General features: G+C 34.7%; 2 protein-coding genes across 2 annotated transcripts in view; one reads left to right on the forward strand and one right to left on the reverse strand.

The window, feature by feature from the left end:
- The first annotated feature begins 2231 nt into the window (after positions 1-2231).
- ggctb (gamma-glutamylcyclotransferase b) lies at positions 2232-8126 on the forward strand. The gene is made up of 5 exons (XM_059568607.1): positions 2232-2383; positions 3502-3656; positions 4634-4779; positions 5609-5741; positions 7832-8126. Exons 1-5 carry the CDS (start codon positions 2254-2256, stop codon positions 7988-7990), a joined length of 723 nt encoding a protein of 240 aa, XP_059424590.1. The 5' UTR covers positions 2232-2253; the 3' UTR covers positions 7991-8126.
- Positions 8127-12483: 4357 nt separating this feature from the next.
- The window catches only part of LOC132158958 (E3 ubiquitin-protein ligase znrf2-like), a 53778-nt gene continuing 49631 nt past the window's right edge, over positions 12484-16630 (reverse strand). The window contains exons 3-5 of the mRNA XM_059568608.1: positions 14105-14210; positions 13949-14031; positions 12484-13428 (exon numbers count right to left, since the gene is read on the reverse strand). Coding sequence (XP_059424591.1) covers positions 13974-14031; positions 14105-14210 — 164 coding nt within the window. The 3' untranslated portion in view covers positions 12484-13428; positions 13949-13973. The remainder of the gene's footprint in view (positions 13429-13948; positions 14032-14104; positions 14211-16630) is intronic.

Here is a 16630-nt window from a genome sequence, read left to right on the forward strand (position 1 = left end):
AAATAATTAGCAATAAAAAAAAAACTGACAAAAATTACGAACAGAAACTAAAATTACAATATTTACCTCTTTAACTACTAAAATTAACTAATATATCTAAAAACAAAAATTACAAATATTAATGAAAACTATATTTGTATTTTAATGAAACTAAAATAACTCAAGTGTCTAATTAGGGGGTTACTGAGATGAATTTTGCAGCATTTAAGTAACACTTTATTTGAAGTTGTCTTGGTTACACAGGTTACATGTACTTACAGTATATTATAATAACAATAATTTGCATAATTGCATGCAAGTAACTCCAAACCAAACCCTAAACGTATAGTAAGTACATGTTACTCAGTCCTTAAAGACATAATTACACTGTAACAAGGACACCTTAAAATAAAGTGTAACCAGTATTAGTCTTGTTGAACTGGCATAGACGCTAAAGGAAAGGAGGGTCACACAGTGAGGGTCACAGCTGTATTATTGCATGCAGACTTGTTTTTCCACATGCATCCCACTGGTCGAACACCCAAACGCATGCATTTGCTCCAGGACTGACCTCAGGTTTATTTGATGTCTCAGCAGAGATGACGCTCAAATCAGTGATTATAATTATTCTGGAACACACTGAGAACAGATGGAGGATCCAGCGTGAAGCCACTCAGTGGGAGGCGCACAAACATCTCCGGGCAAAACAAGTGTACATGTACACAGACCCTTTACCCGACTGTGAAGATGTGGTAAATCACGGTAAATGTCCTGAGAGGCTCTGACACGCTGCCACCAAACCGCTGTGTGGAACGGTGACCTCGTGACCTTTGTGAAACACAACAAACATTCGATGTCTCTTCACATCAGCGAACTGAAGAATGATCGTTCATGCATCTGCAATTAAAGGAATAGTTCTGCCAAAAATGAAAATTTGCTGAAATTTTCTCCCCCTCAAGTGAGTTTGTTTCTTCATCAGATTTGGAAAAATTTCGAAATTGCATCAGTGAATGGGTGCCGTCAGAATGAGAGGTGATGAAAAACATCACAATAATCCACAGCACTCCAGTCCATCACTGTTTTTTGGGGTGAACTATTTCTTTAAGGACACTGTTGCATAAACTGGATGCACATATATAACAGAAGTGGGTATTTAGGACAAAAGGGACAATCTGAAGTGGTCGTTAAGGTACTGTATTGCTGGATTCACGACTCGTGGGAAACTAAACTCTTGGTGCAAAACTACCCATGACCGATTCTCACCACAGGGGAAGGGAGGCATAGTTATACATGAGTTACAAAGACATTAGTTTTGCATGCATTTCACAGGTTTGTTGCCAATAAATCTAGAGACTAGTGCTTTATATAAAGAGCTCAGTGCATAAACCTAGTGTTTTCAGCTGGTCTTGGCACTGGTGAAATAAATATTCATGCACAAGAACAAAGCAACTGTTCCCAGAAGTCATTCTTAAGAAAAGAACTAAAGCTTAAAATCCATGCAAAACTGATCAGATTTTGTTTGTAGTCTGGCAATTGTTTATTAAGTGCATTGTGTTTGTCTAACAGTGCCATCTGTTGGCATGGCAACTCAGAGTGTATGTCCACATGATCAATGCATTTTTTTAGATATATCACTTTTAAGTTGTGATTTAATAAATAAAATGTATATTTGTTAACTTTAGCTACATTTTTTAGAGGATATAAATAAAGCGGTTTATCTCGCCTTCAGAAGTATTACAAATATTAAGATGAATGGACAAAAACACAGACATTCGGGCAAATATTAACTGCAGGTCCAAGCAAAAGAATGAGAACAGAAAGAATGAACGTTTGTTTTTAAAGGACAATATTTGTTTGAGATACAACTATTTGCAAATATGGAATCTGAGGGAGCAAAAAAAAAAAAAAAATCATCTTTAAAGTTGTTCAAATTAAGTTCTTAGCAATGCATATTACTAATCAAAAATTAAGTTTTGATATATTTACAGTAGGAATATCTTCATGGAACATGATCTTTACTTAATATCCTAATGATTTTTGGCATAAAAGAGAAATGCATTATTTTGACCCATACAATGTATTGTTGTCTATTGCTACAAATATAGGCTACCCCAGAGACTTAAAACTGGTTTTATGATGCAGGAACACACATATGAAGATGTGTGAATTAAGGGATTAACATTAATACATTCACACTTCAACAAATGCAGTTCACCCATCGGGAGTCAGGTGGGCGTGTCCGGTGGGCGGGTCAGGATCCTCCCTCTGGTTCAAATGTCCTGCTCCACAGTCTCTCTCTCCACACAGAGCCAGATGAACCCTGAAGCAAACATGTTCTCCTGCCAGAGCTTCATCATCAGCCTCACGCTGCTTGCCGCTGGACTCAACCTCCTGAGCTTCGCAGGTGAATCCTAAACTCTTCACATCTCATCACACTACACTATTCCCTTTGAGACACTTGCTGCTCCTCCGTCACGGTCAGTTTTTCATTATTTAACCCTCTTGTGTTGAGTTCTGGTCACCTTGACCCAGAGAGGATTTTCTTTATCCTGAAAATGCTAGTCAAAGTTACTGCATTGGACTAAAACTCGCTGAATTATTATTGATACCTTTTGAATATTTATTAATGTTTTCCCTTTAACGTATTACACTTGTCAGAAATTTGACTGATCGTAAACTTTACTGATCCGAGTCTTATGCACATCAGTTTTTGAGTGAACACTGTCAAAAAATAATACTTCTATATATGCAAATCATGCCTTTTTTAATTTTTTTGTTTAAACTGAGCTCAGATTAATGAGGCCCAGAAATAAATATAAATCTGTGCCAACAAATCTGACAAAGCACCAGGACAAGAAGAGTTCATTATCAACATTTATGCATCATCTCTTCTTGAATCAATCTGTTGATTTATTTGAGATTATTCCTTTATGATATTACTAGTAGAATCAGCTAAAATGCAACAAAAAATAATGAAACTTGAAATCTTGTCAAAGTAGTTCTTCAGTCTTCAGATAGTGATATGTGGCATTTAACATAGTTCTGAATTAGATTTTTTTTTTCTACTTGAATATTTCACACTTGACATTTTATACACATGTATTTTCTCATACATTTTCTTGTCAATTCTTATATCCAGTTTTTAAAAACACAACATCAAGTTCTCGAGAAATCCAGAACATCAAACTCCAAATACAGAAATATCCAAAGCGCAGAAATACAGAAACGATCAAGGTCTTAATATATTGGAAACCGATGTAAACTGCATTATTCAGGTGATTTTCAGGGGTGAATTTTGACTGTGTCGAGGTGATTTCTGCTGCCGGTTGGGAAAGTTCTTGCTGAGAGAGGTTAGGGTCAGATGAATGCAGGCTTTGGCACACAATGGATTTGCATGAGAATGGAGCTCAGCTAACAGAGCTGTTTTCCATCTCATTCGCTCTGAGCTGCTGAGCTGATTCAACGCAAAACTGTCGCTCTTCCATTTCCTCACCCTGTCCATCCTCTTCCTCATCCTCTTAGTCCCTCTGCCCTCTGAAGACTCAGTGATGGACAACAGCACCGACCGACAGAACGGATCCACCTTCCTGTACTTCGCTTACGGCAGCAACCTTCTGAAGGAGCGACTGCAGCTGAAGAACCCATCAGCCACCATCCACTGCGTCGCCAAACTCAAGGTATCTATCTATCTATCTATCTATCTATCTGTCTGTCTATCTGTCGTCAAACCAAAAATTATTCAGACACCAGATATCATTTTTGATGTTTCACTAGCTGTGCCGGACACTATAGGTTATTTATGTAAGTGAGGATAGCAAAATAAAGAAAACTGATATATACATAAACTCAAATTCTTCATACAGTGGATTACCAATAAAATGCATTTAAAACTAGACACTTTTACCTGACATTGTTTTGCATAAGTGTTTTTCTTAAAAAAAAAAAAGTATGTCTTTTATAACTTTTTTGCTCCACAGACTGAACACAATGAAGAATTTCTTAATAATTGGTTAACCTAAATTGGTATTATCTAATTGTGTGCTTAAATTCCAACCGAGTTCATTACACTGACATTATCAAGATGAAAATGTGACGATGGAGCACAAAACCAGTCGTACGGGTCAATTTTGTGAAATTGGGATTTATGCATAATCTGGAAGATTAATAAATAATCTTTCCATTGATGTATGATTTGTTAGGATCGGATAATATTTGTCTGAGATTCAACTATTTGAAAATCTATTAAGAAAATCATCTTTAAAGATGTTCAAATGAAGTTCTGAGCAATGCATATTACTAATAAATAATTTAGTTTTCATATATTAATGGAAGGAAATTGATCAAATATGTTCATGGAACATGATCTTTACTTAATATCCTAGTGATTTTTGGCATAAAAGAAAAATTGATAATTTTGACCCATACAATGTATTGTTGGCTTTTGATTCAAATATACCCCAGAGACTCAAAACTGCTTCTGTGCTGAAGGGACACATCTGTTCTGACACAGTTTAACCGAGTTCTTGTCATTTTATTACCACTCTCTAAGCTGTAGTGAATAAACTGATGATGTGAGGAATGTTGAAGGTGTCGGAATAAACTCTGGGTTGACCGTCCATATCTCCCCACGTTACTGACCGCTCCTCCTGTCCAGGATTATAAACTGGTCTTCGGGAATCATAAAGGACTGGCGAGTCAGCGCTGGCACGGCGGCGTCGCGACCATCGAACACAGCCCTGGGGACGACGTTTGGGGCGTCGTGTGGACTATGAACATGACGGACCTCGAGTCCCTCGATAGGTGGACGCTCTCAGACCCCAAACACACACATACAGTACACTAAAAAAATGCTGGGTTGTTTCAACCTAACTTTGGGTCAAATATGGACTAACCCAACTCTTTTTTTTTTTACATCTGAAATCGCATTAACAGTACTTTACAAATATTTTAACCTTAGTGGATTGAGTCACGTGTCATATTACGGGAAGTTAAGTTAATATTACAGTCTTTTAGAATCCAAAATTTTAATAATCTTGTAAAAATACATTGTCAGAAAGGTCTCAAGATTTTTGATAGAAGTAACGCTGGCCAAGACATTTGTGACAGAAAAATGGATTAAAATAAAATTAAATGGAGTTTTGATTGCACCCGGTGACTGTATCTGGTATGACACCCTAAATAAATAAATCTCACAGGAACCTCCTTTTTTTTCATGTCAACTTCAAATTTGGAACATAACTTATTTAGACATAAGGATTTAATTTCATAGCATTTTTGGATTTAAAAATATTTTATAAAATTAGTACGGTGCATTTTATTTACAGTGGTTTAACTTTTTGGAACTTTATCTTGAAATGATTTCACTTTTGCAGTATTCTTAAAAATAAAAATACAATAAAAGAGTCTAACTTTAGGTCTGTATTCCAAAGCGTTCATAAATCATAATTTAAGTTTGGGTAGCACACTTTAACATATATGTTATAAAAGTGACACTTAGGTAAATAATGTTTCATTAACCCCCTAAGAGCTGGGTTAGTCCATATTTAAGCCAAAGTTGGGTTGAAACAGCCCAGCATGTTTTACTCTGAGATCTTGGTGTAGTAAGTGACTGCTGGATGTTCCTCTGCAGGCAGGAGAATGTGAAAATGGGCACCTACAGCCCAGTGGAGGTGAACGTCTCCACCAGCAGACAGGACCTCAGCTGTCGGACATACATCATGAACAGCTGTGTTTATGCACCACCTTCACCGCAGTATCTACAGGTACGGTCTCCTGCGCACTTTAACAAGTCACAGAAATACGGCTTCGTTTAGAATGGTGTTAAACCCAAGCAAAAGAACGTTAGTGTGCATTTGATCACATATCAGGGAAGTAGGTTTTGAGAAACACTAAGTGGATGCTGGGCTAAAGAGATGTGTCGATTTAAATTAGGGATGCATGATATTCGATTTTTGCCGATAATTTCCAACTCACTTTGGCTGATAGCCAATATATAATTATTTATTTATTTTAGTTAGTTTTTAACAAGAGCTTATCTGTTAGAATTAAATAAACATTAATAAAGTTACACACTGTGCGATTGATAAGTATAATTTTAAAAGTGTGATCTCTACACCTGGAAAAACCTTGGAAATTTGTGCGTTATAAAAGATATATTATTCTAATCATTCTTAAAAAAATAAAATTCAGTTTTGACCAGATGGAAATCAATGGTAACATTTTTTTGCATTTTATAAATATACATTATTCTAGTAATTTATTTAAGACTTTATTTTTTTTTTCCTAGCAAATAAAATGTTTTAGAGCTTTGCATAACCAGAATTCAATTTTTCAAACAATTTCAAGCAAATTCTATATTTTAGAGCTTGCCATAACTATAATAATAATATAAATAAAATACGTTTTTTACTCAAAATTTTTACCCGCTGAAATACTTCAGAGCTTGACATAACCAGAATAACATTTAACTCACAATTTCAGCCAAATATTATAGAGCTTAGAATAACTAGAAAGTATAACGTTATTCTAATAATGCCTAAAATATTTTTTCTGGAAATTGTGAGTAAAAAACAAGAGACAAAAAGAACACAAGTGTCACATGAGAGTTTTGTTTGAGGAACAGACTGAAAATGAAACGGTTATTCATTAATAATCACTTCCTACACCAGTGGGTTATTAACTGCTTCGGTCGAATCACTGATTCAGAGTTGAACTCGGCTCACTTTGATTAGTGAATGGATCATTCAGACTGATTTTGTGAACTGGATGCACAGATCACAATTACTGTATGAACATTTCTGAATTAAGAGGAGATTTAGATAACAAACGAATGAACAACAGCATGCTTCTCTAAACGGAGTAATATGATTTATTTGTCCTGCTGGTGAAAGGACAATGTTGAGGTGTTATTTTCTGGCGTTTGCTCTGGCCAGCTTTGTATGAGACAATAGAGCACCGCTAGCAACTGAGTCAGTGCTAACACAAAAACACCTCAAACCGAAGCATCCGGAACATGCATGATCATTTTCATAATACAACACGAGAGTCTCTGCCACAAGATAACTTATACACATTTATCCACTTAAACTGGACTGTCACTTTTAGTATAGGAGAATGGGAAAGCAGCAAATGTGCTTTTATGAATTTATGAATGAATGCACATTAAACAATTTGTAATCCTATTGTATAACAGATCAAATTTAGTTTGTGACACCGCAACACCTTGTAATGATGAAAAATTATGGTTATTTCAGGGTTTCTGCAAATGTTTGACTTTAAGACCTGTTTGAACAGTTTAAGAGGCCTACTGAATGATTTCTTGGGAAAACAAGTTTTCATCCCACATTGACAGATATCGGTTTTATTTCAAGCATAAGGCGTGATATCTTCATTTTGCATTTCAAGTATTGATTCATTTAAGGATGTTTAGACATTTGTACAGGCGAACAAAACAGCACTTTTGTGCATCGTGATCAGAAGATACTGTAAAAAGTTATTTTTCATTTTGTGCAATGCATGCAACATGTATTAATTAGATTTTTCTGCTCTGATTTAAGTCTGTATGATGTCTGTATTCAGAAGTTGCAAAGTGTATATAATGAGCGAGTATATCATAAACCTCTACCAAACCTCTTACCACGAATCACTATGGTACATTTATAATAAGTGGTTATTTTTGGACTATTGTGGTCTGTTCGGGTCATTCTTTAGGAACTTCTCAATGGTGTCGGGACCCAAGATACCCTTAATGCATGCATTTACATTTTAACCGAAAATCTACATTTAATTCACAATACATTCATGCACTTACAGAAGACAAATAAGAGCAGGTTTTTGACTTTGTTATCATCAGGTTATTATGATGGGTGCAAAGCAGAACGGGCTTCCGGAGGACTATCAGGAGAAACTCAGGTCTATCGAAACCAACAAATACGAGGGACCTCTGCCTGTGATGAAAGAACTGGGGAAAGCTTTGAAAAAATCCAAAGAAAGGACAGAAGAGGATGATTAGCGTGATGAATGGTGTCTATGTGTCTATTACAGAATGTACTCCACATGGTTCTGTCGTTCAAGCAGACGAGGGGAAAGATGTGCAGCATTTGTAACATATGGCAGCAAAACATCTGCATAAAGTATTTTAGCTGGCATTCATTGTGTTGTGTTTTGCTTGTGTTATTCTCACTTCTGAGTGTTGGAAAAACAACTCTTTCAGAGCATTCATTTTTAACAGGCAATGCCAAAATGTAATAAAATAAAATCCACCCATCGTGTTTAACAGATAAGACTAGGATTTGTACATTATTCTTATCCTCTTTTGGTTTTAATGGAATTATAATGGTTATGGGGTGTCCCATTCAACTCAGCAAATCATAATTTCTAACTTCCTGTTGGGAAAAGTGCAATGGAAAACCAATTTTCCAACTCAAAAATATTTGATGGTAGCCATTAACTTCCATAATTATGTTTTCTATACTATCAAAGTCAATGGCTACTGTCAATTGTAAATAATGAATGCATTTTGACTTTGGGGTGAACTATCCAGTTAATGTTGCTGTCAGGCTGCTAAAATGGTTGCAATCCTAGATTTTAACAAAAGACAGCTTTAACATTTAGCAAATCTGCAAAAAAGCACAAACAAAAAAAATTTAAGTTATCATTAGGCAAGTTCTCATACTTTTAGTTTAGGGAAGCTATGACTTCTACTTTATCTTCTACTCACTTTATCACCACCCAAAATATAGCATTATTTAAGTGTTTATTTTTTATATTCTAATTCTTTGTTGCTGTGATTAGAATGTTATGTAAAGGTTACAAATCAGCAACATAAGGACATTTTGAGAATCTTTAGAATCTTAGAGTCTCTTAAAGAACATTCAAGAACAAGGACGTTCCGAGAAGAACGTTTTCTTTCAGCGTTTTAAAAACATTCAAAAAAAAAAAAAAAAAAAAAAAAAAAAACCCCCCCAAAAAAAAAACCCAAGACATTCAAGGAATGTTGTTTTAAGAATGTTTCCTCAGTGTTATGACAAAACAGAAATAAAGTTATGAGAGAATTATATAAACACACTTAACACGGACTTAAAAAGTTGGGAGACGTTCCCTTGAAAGATTTTGAATTGTTTAAAAAGAACATTAGGATAGTTTTGCTGAAAAATACAAAAACAAAAAAACAATAGAAACCATCAAATACATTTTAATGGTTTGCACTAAAAATTCCAACACCAACATTTCAAACAATCAACTTTTAACCATAAAAAAAGAAAAAAGTTTTCTGTAGAGTGTTTAGAATTTGTTAATAATTACATTTACATTAGATTTTCCATTAAAACCAATACAAGTCCCATTATAACCAAATAAAAGCATTAGAAATTCTGTGATGGTTTCTATTGTTTGTATTATTTTTCAGCAGGGCTGGATGTTAAATGTGAAGTCTTATTGGAAACTAGTTAAGAGTGGTACATTTTTTTGTAAGGGTATAAACACCACATTTACCAAGGTTTAGTAAAAATGTAACCAGTTTTTTCTTTAATTCCCCAAACAGCTCATCATAAAATACATGGCTAGCGTGTTTTATCATTTTATTTAATAAGCAGTGAAACTATTAAAATAACTTTATTCATATAACTGATTATATTTGATTGCTTTTCTCCAGTTTTTCAAAAGTTTACCTTTAAATTAATGTGGGTAATGATCTTACTCATGCTTAACCTTTTTTTAAATAAATATAGAAATGGGAAATATTATTACCATCAAACATTGTTACCCTAACAAGCAAAACAATAAAAAATCTACTTGAAGGCTGACCAAAGCCTTATTTCAGTACATATTAAATAAAACGTAGTTTGTAATTGGACGTCAACTATGGCCCACAAATCACAGAAAAGTTAGTCATTTTGAAACATGTAAAGCAGGTAGGTTTAACCTTACATATTACTGTCAAATGTCATTCTTCCTTGAATTAAGATTATAAAGCACAACCACCACAAAATCAGACTTTAGCACCTCTTTTCACTTTGAGATCATTTTGAGGTTAAAAACAAATTTAAAACCTAGAAATGGTTTAGTAGCTATGGTACTGTTTTTGAAACAAAATCTTTGCATAGCTATGACAGGAAACACTGGCATCTAAGCGTAAAGAAATAAAAAACCCAAATAGGAATTAAAACAGTTATAGAATAGGCACGTGTCTTAAACTCTTGAAACATTGGTGTCTCGTATTTTAGAGCAGTCACTGCCATTTGGGAAAGAAATCTACTGTAAACACTGTATGTGTGTGAAAGAAATTCAGATGTAACCCCCTTTGTAATGTATTAACATTTTCATAAGTAACTAATTTAATTACACATTTTTTCTCAGTAACTGTTAACTGATTACGTAAACTAAATTATGCATTTAGTTACAAAATAAATGTTATTTTAAGCAATTACAGTTACTGAGAAAAAATGTGTAAATAAATGAGTTACTTATGAAAATGTTAATACATTACAAAAGGGGTTACATCTGAATTGTTTTTTTATTTTAAGGAGCGTTATCTCAAAATTTCAACATCGAATTGAATACATATTTTTTTTTTCATTTATTGTTTTTTGTTATTTAACCATGTATTATTATGTCTTATGAAAGGCTTTTGTCTTTCAAACATATAATGCACAAATTCACATTAATTCTTATTTACATGTGATACTGGGATTCTTAAACTTGACTGCTATTAAATATTTCACACACGCAGACATCCGGACCTGTGCTTTAAAAGATTTTGCTTCTTTTAATCTCATTATTTCTGTACATAGTTTATTTTATTTGTACACATATGGAATGATACAATCTCTCTAAACCATAGTAAAAAATTAACTTCGATCATCCCGGTGGCCACTGTTAACCTTTCACATTGAGATCCAACACATACAAGCTTTTGTTTCCCTTGTTGGCATCTCTTCAGGAAGTTAATTTTTTGTAACTAGTTAAGTTCCTCTCGACTGCTGTAAGGATGGAACTAGATCAGAAAGATCGGTACCTGATGGATTTCAGTAGCAAATTAAAGAAACAAACACAAATGACACACAGTCTTGTGCATTAAAAGCTTTGATTGACAATCAGGCTCAGATCTGCTGGAAACAGAAGTTTGCACAAAGCAGCAAAACATGCATTATTTACCTAAATGATATCTCGTAAAATAAGTTTTTCAAATGCTGTCAAATCTGGTAAGGCTTTTTAAAAATAGTGGTGTTTCCCATGCAACATGTATAGCACATCTTCTCTTATCTTCTCTCATGTGATCAGAAAACTGCTTTAATGAAGCTGACATGGCCTCGCATCGAAATCAGTTCTCATCGCCATTAACATACATGATTAGCAGCATTTTAAAGCTATTATATGGCACCTTTTATATGCCAGGTCGACTTCGGTAAGCCTTCAGATAAACTCAACCACATAAGGCCTTACTTGAGACTGGAAACGAGATTAATGAGTAATAACAAACAAATCCCTTATAGAATCTGTGATTAGTAACTTAAAAAATAAAATCAAAACTAGTTAGCAGCGTGTCTGTCTGAAGCGTCAAGCCCTACTGAAGACCGACCACCTTTCTCCAAAAAATATTGTGGATCTTGAGAAAAGCAGCTGAAATGTGACCCAAAGTGCTTATGATACCAATCACACACACATCATTTATATAAAAACTGATTGAGAAACTGGTGATTAAATCCTAAAGATCGTAAGAGAATCTAACCTCGTTCCAGCAGTACAACAGATACTACAATGATGTATAGATACTATCAAAGGGGAGAGAAGACCGTGTTTAATTGTCATGAAAGTATGTGACGACATCTTAATAATCCTGAGAATAATTTCCTTGATTTTAGGTGAATTATGAAAATCCTTTGGTCTGATGGACGATCATATATCGGTCTCTGACATTTTCAATAAATCAAAATTATATCTCAAATAATTACTATACTAATGACTATTCAGATAGTAATGCATTTATAGTCGCAGTATTTTTGAGTTTTCTTTTAATTATTTATTATTCTCAGTGTAATGTATAAATACTTGTACTAAAAGGGGAAAATGTGTTTTATTGTCATGAAAACATCTGTCATCAAGTGAAAAAAGTTAATTTATTTAAATTGTATATATTATTTAAATTGTAATAAACGTATTCATCACATTAGAATTTGTACTGCCATTAAATAATGCCGATTTAAATATACATTTTACTTTAGTTTTTCCAATTTTTGATTATTTCAGTCATGATTTTATTACTGAAAGACAATTTTTTTTTATATAATTTAAAATCAGCATTTAAGAGCAGTATAATTAATATAATCACAAATACTTCTTATACTGAAGGAGTAAAAGTGTAGGCATTATTTATTAAAATTATAATTAATTTATTCATCATTGTAATATTTGTTGTACAGCCATTAAATGTATATAGTATAATTATATAAATTCATATAATGTAATCATTTTAAATAAAATCTGCATGAATTATAAACATTACACTGAATGTCATTAATTTATTAAATTGAAATGTCTTTACATGGTAGCATTTGTTGTAATGCCATTAAATTTATCCAGATTTTAATAAAAATAATTGCATTTTATTTATTTCCCCGCCAAAATTGATTTTCTCTATGAAAAACATTATTTAGTTTTTTTTTTCCTTCTGCTTTTGTGATGTTCTGATGAGATTTACTCTACATAAAGAGACACAGAAGTCAGTCATGTGTTGAATTAAGGCTAAGATTTGTCAACACAAATAAAACATGGTGCACTTGCATAAATGATCTTGAGACCGTGCAGACGTCACGTGACAGGCTACAGTGAATCTTGAACCGTTAGCACAGATATTGCTAACAGACTCCAGATGCATGGGACGTTATTCCATCCGGGAAGAAAGAGAGAAAAAAAACAGCTGTGTCGACGCTATGAAATACAGGGCACTTGTCAATATGGCTCTGGGCCGACCCGAATCAGGGCTCACGTCCCGTCACATCCAGGCTTCTTTCTCAGAGTCCATCGAAACATAGCCGCCACTTCGGCCCATGGGATCTGAAAGTTAAGGCACTGAGAGAGACAGTCCCATTTACCAGAGAACAAACCACCGTGATCATCCGATAATCGTCCAAACAGTTAGCTGATCCTGAGTCCGGCTAATCAGAGACACCAATGAAATGAACTTCCTAAGATCCGCCGCCTTCATCATTCCTGATTGGACAATGGTGCGCTGGAGTAGAAGCTCTCGCCCGCCCTGGGGTTTCTTCTTTAGGACTGTGATGTGGAAAGAGTTTCCCTGAATGAGGTTTGGCACACTAGAGTTTATATGGCGACTAGAGAGGGCTGTGCTAAGAGAGGGGCGTTCGGCAATCAGGAAGTCCCGAGACCAAAGTCACAGTGTCTATGAGGAGGAAGAGAATTCACATTGCGGCGCTTCTCACGACCAGGATGCTGGAGGCATGAAACACAACAGCGATTAAAGAGCATCAGCAGGATTTACTGATTTACATGCACTGGTCAGTTTTGAGATTTTGACCCCTTTGGCTTGCCATAATGTGCTGTTTTAGGCTAGTGTAAAGAAAACATTCAAAACACACTTTAAGTGTTAATTTCATTGCACTTTATCTTTTTGTGTCTGTGGATTTCAATTAAAATTTTTATCTTTAAAACTTTTTTTTCTGTTTCAGTATCACTTACAAGCACAAAACTGTACAGTTTGTTCCCTGTCTATATTCTGATGGTTTGTACTGAGAGGGTTTTCAAGTTTGTCTATTCCATTTTATTTTTTTAAATGCCAATTTATTATTCTTACTTAATCAGTTAACGGTTAATGTTCGGATAACAAGCAGTGGTTGTCGGTCAGGAAAATTAACCCTTAATGCAAGCATTTAAATGCCACAAAAGTGTATTAAACTGGTCATTGATATAAGCATATGAATACTCATGCTTCAGGTTTGTGAATGTGTGTTACCTGTGCAAAGGTGCGAGAGGTGCTTTTAATCTGAAGGATGTTCAGGACACGATCGGTTCACTTCAAACCACTCGTCAATACAGCTAGAGGAAAAGCAGAATTACTGTAATAGAACGGACTCACGTCTGTCACACACACACACACGAGCAGCTTTACCCTTTGTGATAGATGCAGAGGCAGGGCAGGCGTGCGATGGTGTCTCCCTGCACCAGCTCCTCCAGACATATTGCACATTCTCCTGTGTCCTTCGCCAAGACGTCCTCTGAGAAAACACAAGGAAGAACAACCCAAATCAGATTGAGTCCAAGTCTGAACAAAACCTGGAGAGGTTGTGGGTCATACATGAATCAGGATTTGCAAAGAACTTGCATGTTTTCAGTCGTTTGTGATTACTGGAAATGGAAATTATGTTTTGTTTTCTTTTATAGTGATTATACACAAAGAGCCATTACTAGCTGATGAAAAAAATGTAGAGGTACTAGAACTGCTCACCAAAGATACATTTATGTGATTAAAAGAATAGAGTAAACAGTAATATTGTTACAATTTAAAAATTTCTAACATTTATTTCTGTGATGCTCCGCTGTATTTTCAGCATCATTCCTCCAGTCTTCAGTGTCACATGATCTTCAGAAATCAGAATAATATGATGATTTACTGCTCAAGAAACATTTCTGATTATTATCAGTGTTGAACACAGTTATGCTAACTGATATTTTTGTGGAAACTGAGATACATGTTTCATGTGGAAGCAAAAGTATCTTTTATAAATGAGCAGAAGGTGGCGCTGAAGATCTATTGTTCTCTGACTCGCTCTTGAAATGCAGGAGCACTTTACATGCAAGAACAACAGAGTTCAACTCAGCATGCAATGAGACGTTCAATGAGAAAAGGACGGTTCAAGAACAATGTAGTTTTATGAAGTGAAATTAACTGATGGTGAGGAGCGGCTGTGTATGAAGGTGGCAAAGGTAAGAGCTAGTATCTTGAGTTCAGTAAGTCTGGTGTCTAGGGCTGGGATAAACGATTATTTTTTAAACAATTAATCTAGCGATTATTTTTTCGATGCATCGATTAATCTAACGATTAATTTTTCCTGGCCGATTTGATTTCGATTATCTCCCTATTAATTGACTACTAACAATTTATACATGTTGATTTACATATCTGAATGAAAAAAACATGAATTCCTTAACATAGCAATATATGTTTATTGCTCTTAAAATTACAAAATAAAAGACTGACTAAGAATGCATTACTTTGCACTTGTATAGAGATAGCATTCAATAAAACCTTGAAACCTTGAAAACACATAGCTTACTGAAACAAGCTTACTGAACACATAGGGCCTAGCTTACTGAAAAAAAGTTCTTCTTTCAGATGAAAATAACAACAACTTGATGTCTAGCATTCAATAAAAAAAGGTCACCCAAAATACTTGTTTAGAGCAATTGAAAGAATACAGTAACCAATGTAAACTTGAGGACTTTAAGCTAATACAGAGAGTGCTTTTACAAAAAATAAAAAAAAAATTAACAGTGGGAGCCAGCAGCCTGTCATGTAGAAAAAAAAAATCTCTGAATGCTCCACGTGAAACTTTGGCGTTCCGCCCTTTTTCTCGTACGCGCCCTGTCAGACGCAGCACAGTCATTCTATTCTACATCACTCAACAATTAAATAAGGCTTTGACAGCCGCCAAAAAAAAAGATCAATGCAGAAAAACCCATGGATTGGTTATATAACGTTGGACAGAATGTTGATCGGGCAATAGCGTATATTCAGCGCACATAAGCTAAACGTTTTGCAAACGTCTTTTAGAGGAATAAAAACAGGTCGACGAATCGATGCGCATATTTTGCGTCGACGTCATCGATGACCTCGACGCGTTGTCCCAGCCCTACTGGTGTCTGTTACACGAATCATGAGAGGATATACACAAACACTGACGGCCCTGCAGTGGGAGGAGCCTATCATTCACACTGCTGAATATTCATGAGATGAGTGACTGTGCTTTATAAGTTCGATCTGCATTCACTAAAGGAACTAGTAATGTTTATTTCGATTATTTTACCTAACCGACGCGTGTTAACGGATTATTAACAGTTAACCGTCAAGATTATTTTCAATTAGAATTAAGTGTCCGTGACCCGTTAAAAATACTAACATTTGTTTCCCAGGGATTAATTTACGTTCAAACAGCTTTTGCAGATCTTCTGCGAGCGGAGAAAAACAATAAAGCTAGGTTATATATAGCAAATAAATAGGCCTATACAAGAAATATATTTTTAGTTGCTTATTATAATGTTTGTAAACATTTCATATCCGCATTAGGCCCATTTCTGAATAAAAATAATAAAATGCAACTTATTAATAGGCTATACAACGTAGGTTTTTTATCTCTCTAAAAAAAACATTAATTTGTATATGCGTAGCATAGCCTATTTTAACAATGCAGCAAACCTTTATAAATATTTCGCTAAATTACTGAAAATAAATTTCTTTTTAAATCGTTTAATTGATTGTATTAATCGGTAAATATCGTAATGGCCGGTTAATAGTTAACCAGTTAAAATGAACATCCCGACTAGGAACAGAGCTAAAGTTTGAGCTTTGGTTTTGGTATATTTAAGTTTAAATTAAACTCCCAACCACATAAACAAACACTGATTTCAATAACCAGGC

This window comes from Carassius carassius, chromosome 15 (assembly GCF_963082965.1).
Source record: "Carassius carassius chromosome 15, fCarCar2.1, whole genome shotgun sequence".
Classification (NCBI taxonomy): domain Eukaryota; kingdom Metazoa; phylum Chordata; class Actinopteri; order Cypriniformes; family Cyprinidae; genus Carassius; species Carassius carassius.

What these genes read in the sequence shown, in the direction of transcription:
- ggctb (XM_059568607.1), top strand. Translation starts at nt 2,254, where the DNA reads ATGTCCTGCTCCACAGTCTCTCTCTCCACACAGAGCCAGATGAACCCT. An exon ending in CAACCTCCTGAGCTTCGCAG is followed by an intron (nt 2,384 to 3,501) that starts GTGAATCCTAAA and finishes TCATCCTCTTAG; the next exon opens with TCCCTCTGCCCTCTGAAGAC. An exon ending in GACCTCGAGTCCCTCGATAG is followed by an intron (nt 4,780 to 5,608) that starts GTGGACGCTCTC and finishes GTTCCTCTGCAG; the next exon opens with GCAGGAGAATGTGAAAATGG.